The sequence below is a fragment of the Pteropus medius genome, unplaced genomic scaffold (genome assembly GCF_902729225.1).
Source record: "Pteropus medius unplaced genomic scaffold, Ma_sr-lr_union100, whole genome shotgun sequence".
NCBI classification, from domain to species: domain Eukaryota; kingdom Metazoa; phylum Chordata; class Mammalia; order Chiroptera; family Pteropodidae; genus Pteropus; species Pteropus medius.
Window position 1 is genome coordinate 838,487 of NW_024352787.1, and position 20,262 is coordinate 858,748.

The following is a 20,262-nucleotide window of genomic DNA, read 5'->3' on the forward strand; positions in this document are numbered from 1 at the left end:
TCCCTGGCTGTGGCACATAAAACTATACTTCATAAATATTCTGATGGCTGGCTGAGAAGAGTCCTTTCGTTTTTTAAAATCCACATTTATTTCACATCTCTCAGTTGTTGTGTTTTTCTGCCACTCTTAGACAAGTATATCTCACAAACAATTCTCTCCATTAGACTCATTTTCAGAGACACTTAGACATCTTTAGGAGCTGACCAATATCAACACGTGACCTACTCAAGAACTGTACACACTATCCACAGTTATATTTTAGTTAATTATCTTTCTAAATATATTTGACAGAACTTCACATAAAATTCTATTTTAATAGTCGACTAATATTGTTTAACCCATTTCCTGTTTAGAAAAAAAGTGTAGCTTGCTGCCAGCGTTAATTTAATTTTGCATAAACACGCTCTTTGAGGCTAAAGCAAATTTGACCAGTTTTCAATGTGAAAATAAAATATAAGAACTGTTTTTGGAGTTATTTGTAAACAGAACTTGTCTCTAATCCTACTGTAACAGAAATGTATCCATAAATCAGATTCATCAAATGAATCTTCGGCTAACAACTGTTTGAGAATGATGTTAACATCGTGTGTAGGAATACTACGTTTTCTAGGATTTGACATTTTCAATGATCAAGAATTACTTTGTAAATGAAAATACCACTACTAAAAACAGAATGCTCTCAATAGAATGATGTCATTTGTTTCCGAAGACTATCGATATACTAGAGCGATGTGAAAATAATAATAAAAGTGAGCTATTTTGTGGCAAACTTTGGGAGTAAGGTTAGGACTGTTATCCACGAGTTACTTCGGGGTAAACGCTGCAGCCACAAGAGCCACAGGCGAGTATTCTAGGGGCAAATGGGAAATGGGCTAAGAAGTAAGTGTAGTATTGTGCATCAATCCCCAACATGGATTTGGCTCACTATCTGACCCATTTGCTAACCAACTCGCTATTATTTTTCCATATGAAATGAAATACTTTCCCCGATCTAATTTGTTCCCTCTGCCTCTAATAATACAATAATAATTCCATTCCCATGCTGAATAAAAAAAAACGGGGACAGACAGAAGGAATCTGTGGCATTGCTAAGACATTTTGCTCATTCAGCTAACTAGATGGTTATTAAATTCACTGAGATAAATTAGCAAAGAAAGCGCAGTGTAAACGGCCTTACTTGATTAGAATATGGGTGTCTCCCTATAGAAACAAACAAGAAAACAAACAAGAGCGCATCCAAACTTAAATGGAGACTGCCACAATTACTATGATGAGGATCAAAGCTGAAATTCAAGCTCCTTAATCTTCAGAAAAAGTTACAAAAACAGAAAATAACACTTGTTCATTTAACCTTGGCCAGCAAAATGTCAGTGAGTTCTGTGTCTTTCCTAGAATATTTGTGCCTAGTATCCCCAGAGAAGTAGATACAGGTGAATAGAATGAAGGAGTTTTCCTTGAAGTTTCAATCATTTGATTCTACAGCTGCTTAAATATCCAAATTCCTGTCTCTGGGATAAAAGATGAAACTAAATTAACTGTATCTTGTTCCTCTGGTTTATTTGCTTCTTAAGCAACTTTATCTGAGGGCTACAAATACAACCCTACATTCTAGGTTGAAAAACTTGAAATCAATTTGTTACTCTAATTAATACCAAAAAGAATAGAACTCCATGCTCAGGGAAACTTGAGATAACCTTTAGTTTCCTTGGAGCACACTACAGGAAAAATATGTCAACGTGGATTGCATTTTGTAATCATCCGATTTAACTTCTCATGTTAACTTATTGCCAAAATCACAGGCAAAAGGCATCATTCTGAGGTCTCCATTTATTTGTCCTTTGGCTGGCTAGCCTATTCAGGCAATGGAGTTTTTAAAGCATTGTATTTTTAGGCATGATTTGAAACCATTTATCAGTGGAACGTATTTTGGCAGTGGCATTGCACTAATGGTCAATTTCATTTCCATGGCAATCCTTAGTTTTCAGGAAAGAACTAAGGAATAATCATTTTTTCCATATGTACCTTTAACAAGTTAGAAAAAGGGAATATTTGTGAAAATTCTCACCTTTTTATATAGTGGAGTCTCTTAAATTTAGTGGGGAAAAAACTTAAAGGAATATAATTTAACAATTGTTATTAACATAGAAGTTTCTGAAAACAATTCAGTATGCCCAGAACTGCATGTAGTAGGTTATGTTCTAGGGAATGGGGCTAGAAAAAGAAGTGGTAGAGGAGGCTTTTAATGTCAAGTATTTCGACAGTGCCAGTTGGTTAATTTTTTTAGAAGTATGTAGTATTCTTTAAATTAAATAACAAAGAATCACTGAAGCTTAAAAAATCTAAGCCAGTTCAATTCACAGAAGACAGGGCCTGGAAGGAAACAACATCAGGTAGGAAGCATCAAGGTAGAGAAGAAAGAAGAGCCAAGATAGGTCCCAGAAGAGCAAGGGAAATAACCAGAACCTTCATGCAGACCAAGGTAACTCTAGGTAACCAGGTGCCTAACACCATCGTATGGAGTTTCTGAAAGAAAAATGTTATTTTTGCTCCTCACTGGCCTCAAAGCTCTTATGGATCACTCAGGCACAGGCCATAATCTGAAAGGCTTCCAGCAACAATCAAGCATGCAGTTCACAGCAGGAGCTGTGCCGAGTCTTCTGCGGGCAGCTACTGAGCAACAAGGAACAGCACCTGCCACTGCACCAGACAGACAGGAGTCAGGACATACCTGGGTTACCCCCGAAGTCTTCTCTGTGAGGCCACACATAATTCAAAGCCTCTCTTGTGACAGTCTCCCAAAGGACCAACCTAAAAAAAGTCTCCCACGTATGACAAAATCCTCCATGCTCCCCAGCAAATATCAGCCTTAAGACTCTATGGCACTGGGCAAAAAACCTAAATGCCTTTCCAAATAAATCTCACAAGACATAGGAAGCACTTGTGACCATTAAATCAGTCCAGAGAACAGCACTTATCTTCAAGATGAAACACACACATACTTGAAAAAAAAAGTTGTATATACGTATGTGTATATACACACATATGAATGTTTGCATATATGTACATATACATACATATATAACATATATTCATGTATATTTATATCTGCATATATATGCAAAAAGAATACCATTTTAAAAAATTAATTCATGAAAAAATGCCTAGAAAAATATAGTGACATAACTTTTCTTCTTCACATCTTCTTTTCATCTTTTAAAAATCCTAAAGTAAATAATAAATCAATATATATAAATAGATCTTTATTTGTAAAGATCAACCACATGGTTCTATTTACAGAAACTTAAAAGTTATCTACCTGAAAGTCATCATAGGGGAAGAGCAGCATCTCCCTTAAGCAATCGTTCAAGATCTGTGTCTTCTTCTGGACGATGACATTTTCATAGTCAAGTGGCTCAATCAGCTTTGGCTTTGCCTGGAAAAGGAAAAAGATTAAGCACTTGAAACATTCTTATGGATAAATGCAATTTCTTAAGATTAAATAACTTTATACATTCTGCCCTGTATGTTTGTATATTTTCCAATTTTTCTACAATTAGAGTGTATTAATTTTGCTATCAGAAAGAATTAGAAACTAGAGATAAAAGTTGTTTTCAAAGGAATAGAAGACACTTCGTGGTACTATCTATATAAAGTCATATTTGTTCAGTTATTTAAGCACAAAGGAGGGTATGGATTCTGCTGGAACTTCCAAGTCATGTCTTGGGTCACCCCTGGCTAGGTCAGTCCTCTTTCAAGCCTCTGGCTCTGCCAGAGCTGCCCTGCTTATGGCTCCAGCTATGGTCTGGCAGTGAAGGCTGGATGCCCACAGTGGCTCCAGCCACTGACCACCTTTTCTTGGCTCAGGGCTTAAAGCATCCACAAGGCTCACGATTTCATATAAGGCTCTATGGAACTCATCCTTGAGTCTCAAAATATCCCCGTCTTTCCTGAAACATCTACAACTTAAATATGTAACACCTAAACATAGAAAAATGTGAGCTGGACCGAAACCAGGCAAACAGAGGAAGAAAAAAAGTACTCCTTAAAGCAGGGCTTATGAGTGAACCTCAGCGAGTAGAGATGGCCATCCCTGCCATGCACTGAGCAAGCAAAAGAGACAACAAGCAAGTGGGGAAAGAAAAGAGAGAATATGCCTTCTCTATTTCCAAAGTTATTCCTCTAAGTAAAAAATCTTTTATCTTTGCCAGTCATTGCCATGTGTTTACTGATCACTTCCCACATGCAAGGCACTAACTGGGCTAAGTCAGGGATAAAGATATATATTCAACTAACTATAGCACAGTATGCCAAGTACTAAAATAGGCAGAGAGAGCGAGAGCGAGAGCGAGAGCGAGAGCGAGAGAGAGAGAGCGAGAGAGAGCGAGCGCGAGAGCGCGCGCACAAGATTATTTTTTAAACTATTGATAAAAAAGCATCTGATATTCACAATTTCGACAAATGCTATATTTATCAAAATGACTATTAATATAGGATATATATTAGAAACATCTGGTATGCAGCATCTAAATTGGGTATTATGACTGAGGCTGCTACATGTTCCCCAAATCTGTCTCTTTTCCTTCCAAATATAGCTGAACTACATTTCCCAGCTTTCCTGTGTTTAGGTGTGGCCTTTTGATTGTCTTCCGGCCAATTGCAGATCAGTAGGAGGGAAATTGCTACTGCTAAATCTAGCCCATAAAAGCCTCTGCCATAGGCTGAATGTTTGTGTCCTCCTCCCCCAAATTCATATGTTGAAGCCTAATCTCCAATGCGACAGTATTAAGAGGTAGAGTCTTTGAGAGGTGATTAGGTCATGAGGGTGGAGCCCTCCTGAATGGGATTAGTGCCCTTAAAGGAGAGACCCCCCCAATGCCCTGAGCTCTCTAGTCCCTTCTGCTATGTGAGGACACAGAGAGAAGAGGGCTGTCTGTGAACCAGGAATTGGGCCTCACCAGACATGGAATCTGCCAGAATCTGTCAGTGCCTTGACCTTTACTTACAACAGCCCCTCCCAAGTCTGTAAAAGAGCATTTCCCTCCTTTGTTTCTCTGGACTTGCAAGTGGTTTGCCATTAGACTGAGGATCACAAATTGCAATTCTTTGTTGTTCCCAAATAAACCCATTTTGCTGGGGAAATATCTGGCTATTTGTTTAGGATGATAAGGTCAACAGCCTATTTAGCATTCCAAATAATGTTTTTGTTAATTTTTTTTGCCTGAAGTTTTCTTGGAAGTACTTAATGACAGAATGTAATGTTATACACTAAGGATTATCTTGCTTTTTTGTTCCAGTATGTAACTTTCAAGGTGTTTTCACAAAGCTGATCACACTTATCCACTGATAAACAAGAAGGCCATTAGACTGAGGTGGCTCTAAGGCCATGCGGCCTATATAATATATAAGCAAACCAAAAACCTAAGCCTGTAAATACCTCATGGTTACAAAATCAAAACACTAAGGACAACTAATCACAAATTGCCAACATGGCTTTAGGCTATAGCCAATCAAATAACTTAATTTCTTCGTTCACGCCCTTTCTCTCTATAAGTCTCTCCCTAGCTCCTGTCAGCTGAGTGCTCCTAACCATTCCCAGTTTGGTGCTGCCCAATTTAAATGGATTTTTGCTCAAATAAAATTTTTAATGTATCTCTGTTTCTCTTTTAATACCACTTAATGCCAAAGATAGGCATAAAAACATCACTCTGTTTTACTGAGCCTGGAAACTGAGGACAAGTTGAGCTAATTGCCTGAAGTGTCCCACCAAGTAAGCAGCAGGATTAGAATGCAGTCTTCTGCCCAACAGAACTCTCCCTCCTCCCCGCCCCCCGGCTGCCCTTTTACTAGTCTGGGCTCACCACTGCCTGACCATAGTAAATGTGTGGAGAGTCTGTAGGCCAACATGTCTGTTAAAGATGAAAGATGCATGTTAACCAGGAAAGCCCACAAGACTGATTTCAACAATAGGGGGATCTCGTGGACGAATAATCCGTCCGTCTTCTTTGGTCTCAGGCCTCTGAAGATTTGAAACTTGTACAAACCCTTACGTGGCTTAATGAAATGACTCCTTAGAGAGCTGACTGCGCAGAGGCCTTCAGCAGCGGTGGGAGTACCTTCAGGAGAGAACCAACGATTCCAGGGCAAAAAGGTCAACCCTGAGTGACCCGCCTGCTGCCTAAGTTAAGAATAAGGCAAAAAACTCTTGCTTAAAATACAAATAATTGGCACAATGCCTCCCTTCCACACATGGCCCTCAGGAAGAGGAAAGAAAAATCAATAAGAGAACAAGGCTGAGGAGGGATGGTTATTGAAGGCAAAAAAAGAACATGGGAGGAAGGAAAAAGGGACTGACAGGCCTTGCGGGGGGGGGGGGAGGAATGAAAGCGCAGAGGTGGAAGAAACATAGGAGGAAGATAAAGGCAGAAAATGAAGATACAGAAGGAAATGACAGAAGAGAGGGGACCGGGAGACTTGAGCTGGGCCCGTGGGAAGCCACATCACTGTTCTTACCAAGCCGTAGGTTAAGAGCATAACCGCCTATTTTCTACTCTCTATAAACTGATGACACATTGGTTACAGCTGTTCGCTGTTCTTCAGCTTCACTAAGCTTTTCCAAGAGGTCACACAAGTTGGGGGACAGCCCACTAGGGTAGGGAACTGACTGCCCTGCAGCATCACTGACGACAGGGACACCACACTAACACTAAATTGAAATTAGGCTAATTACCAGACCGCCAGTCCCCTGCTCCTGGTTTAGAAGAAAGGGGCTTAGCAGATCTAGCACACGGCCTTGGTTTTAAAGCCATCTCAACACTCTTAAGTTCAGTTCCTCCCTAGTGACAGTTACAGAGCTAAGTTCTTGATTTTCTATTGTCAAAAGAAATTTGGGCCCAGAGTCACCCAAACTGACCAATGATCATGGATGGAGAGCTCCTAGGCCATTAGGAATACCATGCGTTGAAACCCTGAGAATTCATCAATTTGAATTTTAAGTACTCAAGGACACTGTGTCATCCTAAGCACGATGGGGCTCAGCCATCTCCTGAGTCTGTGACAGAACTGCTACAGTGCGCGGTTATGTTGCTTTTACAGTGTATGAAAATTTAACTTGATCTACATACACAAGTCCTTCAGCTTTCTTCCCCATTTGAAGAGTAAAAAGTCTTTATCTATGAACATTCATTTCTCAGATTATTGTGAAATCAGGAAGGGAGAGGCTGTAGTACTTTTAGTTTATAGCAGACTACAACAGTGGTTCTCAAAGTGGGGTCCCAGGAACAGGAGCATCAGCATCACCATCACCTGGGAAGTCAATACAAAAGCAAACTGAAGCAGAAACTCCTTCTGGGGTGGGGACCAGCTATCTGGGCTTAAGCAAACTCTTCAGGGGATTCTGAAGAACCCCTGATCCAGAATGATGTTCCAGGAACTGTGTTAGAATTTGTAAATTCAGAGAACAAGCCCAGTGCTGAGCTTTTAACCTTCTTGGGGTTACAGACCCCTTTGAAAACCTGGGCCCATTTCCCCCAAAATGTATATACATATTACTTTGCAAATTTTTACACACAGTTTTTGGGGGAAAGGTTGTCATTCTCTGGTGAACAGCCATGAAACCAAGTTGAAGACACCTCGGACTAATGGGAGAGGCAGGCTAGCAAACACTTAATTTGATATAGTGAGAGCTGCTGGCAGAAGTTAAATTCGGGTCTAAGGGAGGTGGGAGAGCCAACTGCCCACCATGGGTTGTGAAGTTTCCTCACTTCACCAAGGAAGCGATGCTTCGAGAATGCTGAAGGAAGAGAATTCCCCGTGTGGGCAAAGTTGTGAACTCCTTGACAACACAGCCCTCCTTAGCTAGGCAGATATGCGGGTTCCGGTCACACATCTCTAGCCCTGGGGCCCCATGACGTAAGCGATTCAGTTCACTGTCTCAGACACGAGCCTGTTCCTGTCACACCCTCATACCTCTGCACCTGTCATACTCCTACAGCCCTTAGGGCAGCAAGCAGTCTACAAATGTTTATTTTAGCAGCAGAATCCTTCCTCTAACAAACAAATCTCACACAGGCAAATAGGCCCAAAAAGTTAGAGCAGAATTGCTCTAGCCCCAGGTCATGCAGTACTTGGCCACGAAACTGGGGAGCCACTTCCCTCAATCCATTAAAAGATAGCCTTTCCCTTCCTCGACTGTTTCGCCCCAGGTTAGTAGCAGTCCTAGGGTGCAATTCATTCTGCTTTGGATAGAAATGACCTGTGAACAGCTTATCTCCTCTCCCATTAGTGCCTTGGGAAAAGACCAGGTCTCGGGTCTCAGGTCTCGTTATCTCTGTGTCCCCTCAGCATCTAGCCCAGAACCCGAGACACAGTGACTGTGAGGTTAATAAAAGCTTAATGCCCTTTGCTTGCACAGACCCTTCTCCAGGCGCCATGTTCCTGTATAGTTCAATGGTTGCTCAGCATCTTGGCTTATTAGGAAGATTTGAAGGAAGACATCCACTGTGCCGGTCCACCCAATGTCATGACTCATGACATGAAGTGAAGCGTGAGGGACCATACTGCGATACAGACACATCCCAAGGTGCTTGGCTCCAGAACTGCTTGGGGATATTTGAAATTAGTCATTCCAACTGAGAATGCCCCCAAATCATACAGCTCATATGTGAAAGAAATCTAATACAGGTTTTCTCAATCATAAAAATTTATGTGATGTTACTAAATGTTGTAAAGCTAGAAGAAACTTTTCTAAACTATGATTAATAAAACACAAATTTGGACTAATCATGCTGCAACGAAGATGATCTTTCCTTGCAATACAGAATAATACACAATCATGATTATATGAAGAATAATAGGTGAAGCCAAAAAATGTAGGGAAGAAAGTATCGCTGAGTTCTGTCAAAAGGTTATTGATAAAAATGTGTTGTTTTCCTGTATTTTTGACATTTATGGTTTGAGTTAGCTTTTTAAAATTTGTAATTTGTTGTAATTGTTTTTCAAATTCTAAATATTCATTTCCATGCCTCATTTTGTATTTATAATTTTGGATTCTTTTTTCTGAAACAAGCCCCCCGCCCCCCAAAAATTCTAAACTTTAGCACTCACAAAACCTGGATCTGCCCTGAAAGGGCCACAGATACCACACAGATGTTAATCATATTGAAGGCAGTATGGTTCATTCGTTAAGAAAGCTGAGCTATGCAGTTACATGAGCTGTTAATAGGCTCCATTGAGTTAATGCTGGTAAAATGTTTGGCAGAGCCTAGCAAACCATAAATACGTAATCAATGTTGCTATTATTATTATTAAATGTATCGCTTGCATGACAATGATCTTCGGGTTTTTTGTTTTGTTTTTTTTGAGAGCTCCATGTATATTCAATTTTACAATCTGTCTACAAAAACTTTCCTGCACTCTCCAGGAACATATGCAATAAAAGAGACAACAATGGTAGTGGCATTGACAAAGAAGGAAAAACAAAAGGCCATAGAGAGAGGAAACTGTACAATAATAGAGACGACACTGGAATTCAAGGCTTGAGCCCAAAATAAACATAAATAGATGCTTACATTATAAACTGAATTGAGGAGTATTGACAAAGTTTGTGTCAGGAAGGATTGAGAAAAACAGCAACTGGGGGCTCAGGCTGTACAGACAAGCACTTTACACCCACACCCATTAGGGAAGCTCCACAAAAAAAGCAGATCTAAGATTCCAAAGCAGGAGAGAGGGGCAGGCAGTAAACCCTGAGACGCTGTTCACAAAGGGTTGTATGCTCTTTACCCAGGGGAGAAGATGGAGGCAGATTCAACTAGGGATTCTGAGAGGCCCAGGCTCACGGACTGTTTTCTAAAAGGAAATCAAAGCCTTGGCCTCCATGGAGGTGAAGCAAGGCCTGAGGTCAGCGCCACAGGATCAGGATGCTGGGGAGGAGCTCCACATCAAGGGAAAACGTGCACAGGTTAGCCCCGTCAGTCCCCATTTACCAGTCAAAGCAGTGGGCAGCACGGCACACTTCCAGTGATCATGCGGTTCTCACGAGTGCCAAAGAGCATGATCCACCTGCCCTTCCATTAACCTTTCTTTGAGGCTCTCTGAACTCACTCCCTCCCATAGCATTTGCTACTGTAGGTCTGGCTGCTCAACATTCGTGCAAATTAAAACTCCAGATCCACAGGCAATCAGAAACCAGGGAATTTTTTCCATGCCAGGAAAATGAGATTCCTCTGAAATCCAGCAGAACTGGAAAGCATCAGCCCACAAATGAGTTCAATTTTGGCCAAACACCTATGAAGCTTTGAAAATCATGAGAAGAGCCAAGCAAAAACGCTTACTGATTGATTCTATTGCTCTTCCCTCTGACATAATAGCTTCCTGTGATCTTTCTAGTCATTTCTTGCCTTTATGTCTCTGATAATTAAATGTTAACACAATCTGAAACCCAAATGCTGCTTCTTGAAATAGCAAACTAAGGAAATGGCAACTCTTGGAGCATTCTATTTTAAGAAATGAGAAATACATCATTTCTGCTTATGAAGAATTTAGGACTTCCTTGATTTATCAGCATGGCGATAAAAGCTACTTGATCGCTGAGATAAAAACCTTTCATAGAACTTAGCCCATTTTCAAAATGGTGCACTTCTCAACATTGCCAAAAGTCGGACACCAGTACTGTTGCTGGCGAGGGGACAACACACCTTGCAATAAGAAGGAAGGGGCTTTTGAAACCAGATAATAGTCAGTGTGGCCCCAGGAGCCTTCGTGTACTACTCTTTTGCACACAACTCTCACTACATATTCCCACCAAGAACTTCTTGAAGTTGTCAAATTTAAATGACTCCTCACTTTCCTATAATTAGGGTGGGCGCAGGAAATTAGCAGCTGCCTCCTTTCCTCGCATGTGAACGTTATTAGCAGCTATGTATTCCTTCTCTCCAGAGTGTTACTGAGCCTGTCCCTGTGCACTGTGCCAGGTCTTTGGGATACCGAGCTAAAAAAGACACAACCCACACCCCAGAGAGCTCACAATCCTGACGGGACACAGACATGTGAACAATGAGTAGAGTGACTGACAGCAATGGAAAACCATGAGTGGCATCTGACGATCCAGAATGAACCTGACTTCCTCCCAACTGGATTACAAGCACCACGAGGGCACAGATTTCTCTATTTTATTCACCGCTTTCTCCAGCACCTAGAACAGCACCTAGCATAGGTGTTGGATGAGGGAAGGAACCCAATTACATGGGGCGCGCTTCTTAAAGGAGGTTGTAGAGCTGAGTCTAAGAGAAGAACGAGTTAACCACGATTCAGGGGGGGGGACTGAGGCGTCCTTGCAGAGAAAATGGAGATGCCAGGAAGCATGCTCATGACCGGAACCAGATTTTGTGGGGCCTAAAACCTGTATAATCAAGGGGGAGGGGTGTTAAAAAATACAAAGTTATAAATATAAAGTTGCTAGAGTCACTCCCAGGGCCTTGGAAGGGATCCTGAAACTGAAGCTTCATTAGCTTCGGGAGAAATCCTCCAGAGGACGGTGAGTTCAGGAAGCAGCAAGCAGATCAGAATAGCTGGGGCAGAGCTGTGTAAAGGATGTGGGGTGGCAGCAGGCCAAAAGGCTTGGGGCACCAATCTCCAGGGGTGCTACAGCATCGCGGGAAATCCAACATGATAGAGAAAATGACATCTGTGAGAACACCATTCTGAAAGGAGGCTCTGTGTGACTGTAAAGAGTACATGAGTAAGCTACCCGAGGTGAGCAGGACTCCGCAATGGACATGCTTGAGAAACAAGGGATGGTTAACCATGGGGCCTTTGTTTCTCTGAATAGAAAGGGCAACAGAGTCAGAGAGAAAGGGCTCTGTGCCGGGGTCCCTGCTGCACCTGTGCCCTAAGCGACCCTCAGTCTCTCATTTAAAATAGTAAACAATTTGAACAGCCCCATTTGAGGGAGTACCAGTGATTAGCCTGAGGTGCCCACATGTCTCAAATCCTCCCCTGAACTACAGCCTGTGTTAAAAGATGAGGCCAGAGTGGCAGGTGGCCACGTTGAGAAGGGGCATAAGAAGGCCAGCAAACTGGTACAGGAAGAAGGGGACTGAGGACATAAAATTAGGTCCCATATCACCCCCCCACCCACCTCAAGTCATGGAAAATGACCTCCCATCACCTTGTAACAGACACACTCTTCTTCCCTTAAGCCAGAACATTAAAACTTAGGAGACCCTAATAACCAAAATATGATCAGTCCTCTTCAGTAATACATGGTCTTCCCCAGGCTGTTCATCAGTGTGTGTAGGAACTACGTCCCGGCAGCTGTTCAGAAGCATACTTGTTTAAAAGGAGCAGGAGGTTCGGTAATATTAGAACAATTGTGCAAACATCAGAACCTGAGATTATCTATGTGGTCTAGCCCTCTCGTCTTTCAGACACGGGGACCCAGGAGCATGGCAATCAAGTGACTGACCTGGGTCCCGGGAGGAGTTGCTCTAAGGCTGGGCCTGGGTCCCAGGTCTCCTGACCCCTGGTCCACGCTCTTCCTCTCAGCCTCTACATTTCAATTTTTGTACTGTCATTGACAATGTGCACAAACATGTAATATAAAAAACTGAAAGAAAAAGAGAACCTTATCTAAGCTTGGACTGAGAAACAAGCCCAAACCTGAGCATTAAACCACAATAGTAAATGAACTGAATATTTAGAAGAATGCATGATGAACATCAAACTCTCAGACATCTAAATATATTTCTCACACTGAAATGTGGTGTTATCCTCAGAACAGATTAACATACTTGTGAATGACATACTTGTGAATCTATTTTTTCTATTATAAACACTGATAAGAGGTTGAACTTCTATTTTACACAGCACTAAGAAAAAACCATTCAAATTAGAGAACTTGTCACTGAATATTTTATTTAATTTGGCATGTCAGTATTAGCAAACTTGGACACTCAAAACCAATCAATTTGATAGAAGGAAGAGTCTGGGCTTTGCATTTGTCAGTTTTATAAATAACTGTGGTGTTCCCAAAGTCTTAGCCTATTGCTAAAATGAATAGAACTAGAGACTCTATGAAAAATTGTCAAAGCAACAGCATCTACAAAACGGTGTAAGAGAAACATGATAATGGAAATTTGAGGTTATAATAATTATAATAATACTCATTAATGAAAACCCAAATAACTGCTTGCATTTAGTCAGCTGTGCTCAATGGGAATGCTGCAGACAATGCTGATGAAGAAAGGAAGGCAAGGCAGGGATTCAGGGGACTCTCCCTCCATGCCTTGTGCCCACAGTGCACACAGGAGAAAGCTAAGTGGAAGGGAGCTATTTGCCCTTGCCAAGACAGTGACTGAAGTGTCTTCGGTCCTGACACAGGCATGGCATAAGGCAAACGAGAGTGTAAGGAGGAGAGAGCAATAACAGACGGAGAGCCCGAGGGGCGGGCTCAGCACGTCTCACACACACACACATCCATCCCAGCTTCTAATTTTGCCTGCCATTTTTTCACATGGGAAAAGCGATAATGAAAGCGAAAAAGAAAAAGATGCGCCATAGTTGTTGTATAAAGTATTCTATCTTAAATCTATACTACGGATTCTTTTCCAGCCAATAACCATCCCCCCCACCTTTTTAGCATTATGTCCCCAAATTCTTAATTCTTCCTATGTCGATAAAAGCTATTTTTGGAACTCTGAAATGAAGAGGTCAAGTAATTAAGCCAAAAGGCACTAAAAGGCAGATTTAGTCAGATTTCAAAACAACTCATTTTGAGCTACTTATTTGAAGATATTGAGGGTGGGGGATGGAATATTCATAACATATATTTGGTTCACAAAAGAGTTTCTGCATACATCATCGCTAGGAAGGAAGTTCACAGACCAGTTAAGGGAAGCTGTAGGAAGTAAGGATTAAAATCTTGGACTCCAAAATGTTTACTATTGTTGGAGATGGTGACGGATGGGGGGTTCATAATGCCAGTTAGCGATTCTTAAGAGTGTGGCCCCCGACCAATAACATCAGCATCACTTGGAAATTGTAAGAAACACAAATTTACCCCAGACCTACTGCATCCAAAATTCTGGGGGTGGGGCCGAGCAGTCTGGGGTTTAACAACACCTCCAGGTGATTCTGATGCTCACTCGAGTTAAGAACCACTCTATCAATCTATCTATTTTTGTGTATGTTTGAGAATTTCATATTAAAGAATATTTTCAAAACATCCTAACTCCACTAAATACAGGCTGTGTGGTTTGGGGCAGTTATCAAACCTCTATATCCACATCTGAAAATGGGAAAAGTAACAATTTCTCTTACCATCACCTCAGGGTCATTGAAGGGTTTCAATATACAGTGCCTGTACAGGGCAAGAACTCAACAAATGGTGTTCATGGGGATCACAGACAGTTGTATCATTCAGACACAGAGAATTTTAGCCTCTACAACATACACATGCCTTTGCTGGATCATATACACATTACCTCATTAAACCTTCCCTGAATTCTGTTTGGTGTATCATCACCATTTCACAGATGAGGAAGCTAAAGCTCAGAAGGGTTACACGAATTAATGAAGGTCACACAGATGGTGACCCTTGGGTCTCCTGGCTCCAAGCCCAGGATACTTCCCATAATCCACTGGCAATAAGTATGATGAAATTTCAGCGTTTTAGGACAGGAAAGGCTTCCCCAATCCCTCCGTGTTTCCCTTTGTATGAAAACTAAATAACATCGGTCCACACTGAGGCTCTAGCTGCCACACATCAAGGACAGAAGTCTGAGGCCCTGCTCTCTGCCCAGCTCTGATATGTGGATACGTAAGCCACATGGAACTACCCAGGCTCCGTGATCTCACCAAGGGAGAGAGAAAAGGCAGCATCCTCTCCTGAAAGATACTCATTTTCTGTCTCAAGATTTAAAATCATATCCCCAAATACTAAATCTTCCTGAAAAGCCAGGTTTGAAGGCTGCAACACACATTAATCCCATTAGGTAGTACTTACTTTACTTTACCAATAAACAGTCCAAGGACAGGATCTTTGCAAGGAAAACTCAACCTTACACATATACGATTTTCTGGGATGCTGGTAATAAGGTCACACAATGATTTTTCCAAGTGTACCACACCCATCGAAGGTGATGTTATGGTTTCAGGTGACAGGAAGATGTGGTACTGATAACAGAAGAAGTGCTGACTAACAGGAAGAAAGGGAAGGCTTTTGGCTTTGGTCACAAGTCGACACTTACATACTCGTAAAAATGTAAGCCAATATTTTAATTTAGATAAAAAATCATAGAAGCACAGGAGAGTTTGGAGGAATAATACCCATATAGTCAAGCAAATTCTTTTAGGTTCATCCCTTTTTACTTTTTTGGCAATTCAACATTGTGAATATTGGTTTCTAAAGCTCTGAAGGTGGAAGAGGGAAGAATAAGGAGAATTATCCTCAGATCCAGTGTATTATCCTCCTCTCCTGGAGGCCCTTTCTGCAACCCATTCTTTGCCAATATGTTCTGCAAAAAGTAACCAGGACCATACAGAAAAGCAAAAAAAAAGTGTGTGTGGAGGGGAGGGTTACTTTGACATTATATCAGGGATGGAATACAAAGAAAACAAAACTATGGTTCCTGCTAGGCATACACCTCCCTATTACTGAGGGAGACGGGAATAGAAACCTTAGCTACAACATGGCAGAGATGCAAAATTACTTAACACACTCAAATAACAATGCCATGATGGGCCACGGGAGCACACAGTCTATGGGAAAATATGGTGAGAGGGTTTGAAAAGGCTCCTTAGAGAATCTGGCATTGTGCTAGGACTTGAAAGATAAAAGGGAATGGTCAGGCAGTGAAGCATATGCCAGGCAAAGGAAGAGCGGTGCTCAGGGGGGAAAGCACCTCCACCCAGTGGGAGAATATAGGGATCAGGACAGGATGAATTTTGGAAGCTGCAGGAGATGAGGTCATCGAGAAGTTCAGGGCCAGCCTCTGAAGGTCATGTAGGCCATGCTTTGCCTTCTCTGCAAAGAGAAGGAATTTAAGCAGGAAATTAGCATGTTTTGAAAAAAGCAGTCAGGTAGCACGATGGAGAACAGAAAGACCGAACGTGGTAAGTTGACCGGAGCAGTCCAGATAACCTTTGGAGATGAGGAGTCCAGAGGGCAGATGCTACTACTATCTCCATCTGATAGAAACGCAATCTTGGCTTAGAAATGTCAAGTGGTGTTTAAAAGACACAGGACCCAGATCCTCTGACAGTGAGTGCAGGGCTCTGCACCACTCACTTCTGCTTCTCCCGCAGTAGTGACAACTCTCAATAGCAAGGATCTCAAAACGGAACTACAGGTCATCTCCTCCCCAAGAACGTGGCAAAGCCCTCAGAGACCCGCTGGTAAGTGGCACATATACTTGTCTGGAAATACAGCACGAAAACATTCTAAAGCCTCAAAATGTCTAAGAGAAACTTAGGACTAGTTCTATAATATTACAGAGATATTTAAAACTCCTGAAAAGTTCAGGATAAACTATAATTTCCAAGCCTTTTTGGTTCTAAAATTTAGTCACCTGTGTCATCTATAGGCTCAAGCCAGGGCATCATGCTTCTCCTGCATAATATTCCCTGCTAACTCCAATCCTGCTGCCACTTTTATTTATTTCCAGGTTGATCAACGCATTTCACTCACATGACTTATGTACATCGGGTGAAAAGCCAACATCCCTTCTTTGCAGCCGCTACAATTTTTGAATAAACTAAGCTTAGAACCAAAAATCAAAACTCCAGGGTCTTGACCTGACTCCATCATAGGTTATTCTAGGATCAAAGCTAGTAATTCTGAAATAGGAAGCTTTAGCCCCAGAAGGGACCTTAGAGATTATTTACCACATATTTCTCATTTTACAGATGAGAGAACTACTGAAGCTGGGGCTGGGCCAGGTCGGGGAGGAAAAGGCGGTGACCTGCAGACTGCGAGGCAGATCCTTAACCAAAATTAGTTTCTGTCTCTGAAGTGCTTTCTGTTAGACCAGGCCCTGCAGCTGCTACCTGTGACAGAGTTATGCTGCCTTGTATTCAGCTGCTATTTCTCAGAGTAGAGCACAATGGGCAAATGGCAGTTTACTCTAAACACCACGGGGACCACAGTACCCATTTCACTGATTACAGAATAAACATTTCATTATGTCAGAGACAGAATACAAAGAAAACAAAACCATGGCTCCTGCTAGGCATACACTCCCCTCTATTAGCGAGGGAGACTGGAATAGAAACCTTAGCTACAGTATGGCAGAGACACATAATTACTTAACACATACAAATAACAATGTCATGCTGTAAGTTAATAAATAAAGAAATCTAAGGAGGAAAATAAGATGTCTCCAGATTCTCAGATATTCCTCCGACCTATGCTCCTATATAAATTTACGGGAAGATAATACCTGATATCCATAATAAAAGCAACTCCCAATACCAATTAATGCTATTTTGTTCATATTTCCAACTTCCTTTGGCACAACCATCCTTCTTTTCTTTGTGCTATTCAACCATCACTGTTCTGTCACTTATAAATTGGTCTTTTTCTAACAATTAAAAGACAAATTTAAGGGCAGGGAGTTTTAATCTTTTCCAACTTTATAATCTCAATGCCTAGCATAAGCAAATATGTTCATTTTCATACTGAATTGTACATAAGCATCCAGGCATGGATTTTAGAAAACCTGACTGAAAGCCAAAACTCCTGGCTCTGCCACTAAATAGGACTTTGAGCAAGTTACTTAACTGCTCTGTGCTCACTGCCCTCACCTGTAATAACAGCGACCACCTCCGAGAATTATGATTAATTGAAATAATATATTTAACAGGCATAAAACAGTGTCTGGCACGAAGCAAGGCACTATATACATTTTTCCTATTTTATTATCTCTCTCACACACACACACACACACACACACACACACACACACACACACACACAGAAAACAACTATCATTAGCTTGTTATAAAAAACAGTGACCAGTCTTTCTGGTCCACGTGGATGACAGACATGAGACAAAAAACTCACTGGATGGTGCTCGGTGGATTTTCATGGTCTACACAAGCAATAAGCCCAGAGGTAAGAATGGTTCAGTGCTATAATGAGGTAGTGACACAAGTTGTGGAAGCCCCTTCTCTGGGACAGTTTTCCATGCCGGCAAGGTCATTAAATTCACCCTCACCCTGACCCTATCTAAGCATGCATCTCCCCGGCCCCAAAGATTCCTTCCACCGACCACTCCACAAAGTATGTGTGCAACTGTGGAGGCCTCATTCATTCAAACCGTTCACATGAACAGTCCGGCCCCTGTGCCTTCTGCAAAGCAGCACTAAGCCTGCTCCAAGTGCTGAAAAATGGAGAATATGTCTGTGCCGGTGCCGATGATGATTTACGTGTTGTCTGCCTAAGTGGGAATGGATGGGTGATTAACACTCACCTGCATCTAATAAATACCATGTGAAAAGCACTTCTGAGGAACAAAGCCACTCATTACCCACACTTTGCTGCTCGGGGAGAAGGAGGGTGCTAGTTTCACTCGCTGTGTCTCCCGACGCATTATACAGTAAGTCTGGCAAATCCCGGGGCTTATAAATGTGGGTTTAATGAACAAACAAATAAACGAATGAAAGAGAAAACCAAAGAGCATAGTGAAGGCTCATGGTTCTGAATAAGTAAAATTTCCTGTTTCTGTCACCTGGGAATATGTCATTATCAAGCTTGTAGGAACTTCTTTCCTTCACTACTCAATATATTAAAAACAAAGAAACTATTGAATATCACCAATGTAATTAATGTCATTAATTATTTCTAAAGACATCTGTAGGGTTCAGGAAAACCCATAGGGCAGAAGGGCTTAATAAGTATAATTTAATTAGCTCACCCACTGTCATCTGATGTCTTATGGAATATTGACAACATTGCCCATAAGCTTATACTTCAGGGTTGGTGTCTTAATTCAGTTCTGCTATTTCTAGAGTAAAGAGAACTTCAGGGAAAAAAAAGGTGAAGCACTGACTTGTCCAACCAGAAGCCCAATCTCTTTCCTTCTACAGTGGCACATATGCTGCCTTCTCATACAGTCACTTAGCTAATCATTTGTTTATTCGAATACCAAAATAAGAACTCAGATTCAGTTTTTAATACACAAAAATTCAGCTCATCTCTATCTTCACATCTTTTAACCTTCAAAATTTCCATCTTAAGACCTGTGCTGCAGTCCTTATCTGCCTCTTGAAAGTAACTCGATGAAAAGACAACACAAACGACATATACCCTAACCATTTCTGACTCTTTGAGGGCACACCCTTTTCCTCTAAATTGTTGAGCAGTAACATTTTCCAAGAATTACTTTAGAATTGGGGGCGAGGGGAGCAGAGCAAAAATAGGTGTTCAGATGTAAGCAGGGTAACTACCTTGTAGACATCGAGAATATCCTGACTGTTCCCCTGTTAGTCATTCACAGCCCACAGTCATTTTTCAATGGGATTGGCAGTAAGCCTGGATGGGAACAAGGAAGTTTGACCATGCACTTCCTCCCCCGCTCACTGTCACAATGAGAGGACAAGGCTTATGTTGGTGCCTGTGAGTTGAAACTGCAGCCTCTGAAACTTTATAATGTCCAAACACATACTTCTCTTAGAAACGCTGACTTTACCAGCACAGAACAAGTAGCCACTGCGAAGGGAAACCTTAACCTTTGCCAGGACAGAGGAAAGAAACATCACTGCCAACGAAAGCCCAGAGGAGACTTCTGGTAGAAGTTTTACAGAACAAGTACTTTTGACTTGCATAAGTGCTTTAAGATATATTTATTAATACTGTCACTGTTAGTCATTCATTGCTCACAGCCATTTTTTTCAATAACTGTACATTTCAATAATTGCAAAGAATTGGAAACAAATTGAATCAGCAAATTATGATACAGCTATAAACCGGAGTAATATATAGCCATTAAAAAAATGCCATAAATCTATATATGGTGACAAAGATGTTCTTGATATGTTCTGGGAGAAAATGCAGAAATCTATAGTACTAGCACATTTTACACATACACAGAGAGTTATATTTTTATATGCACAGGAGAAAATCTGGAAGTATATACACCAGATAATTAGTAGTGGGCACTTTTGGAGTAAATGTAATGGCATTTTATTTTTCCCTCTTTCTACACTATTCATATTTCTTATTATATGCATTAATTACTTTCATGCTTTCTAAACTATGTAATCCAC

General features: G+C 41.3%; 1 protein-coding gene across 11 annotated transcripts in view; it reads right to left on the reverse strand.

The window, feature by feature from the left end:
• Nucleotides 1-20,262, reverse strand: part of DOCK9 (dedicator of cytokinesis 9) — a 240,087-nt gene that overhangs the window by 122,816 nt on the left and 97,009 nt on the right. For all 11 annotated transcript variants that reach the window (XM_039849151.1, XM_039849144.1, XM_039849146.1 and 8 more), the window contains exon 2: nucleotides 3,317-3,433. In XM_039849151.1, the coding sequence (XP_039705085.1) occupies nucleotides 3,317-3,433 (117 nt within the window). The remainder of the gene's footprint in view (nucleotides 1-3,316; nucleotides 3,434-20,262) is intronic.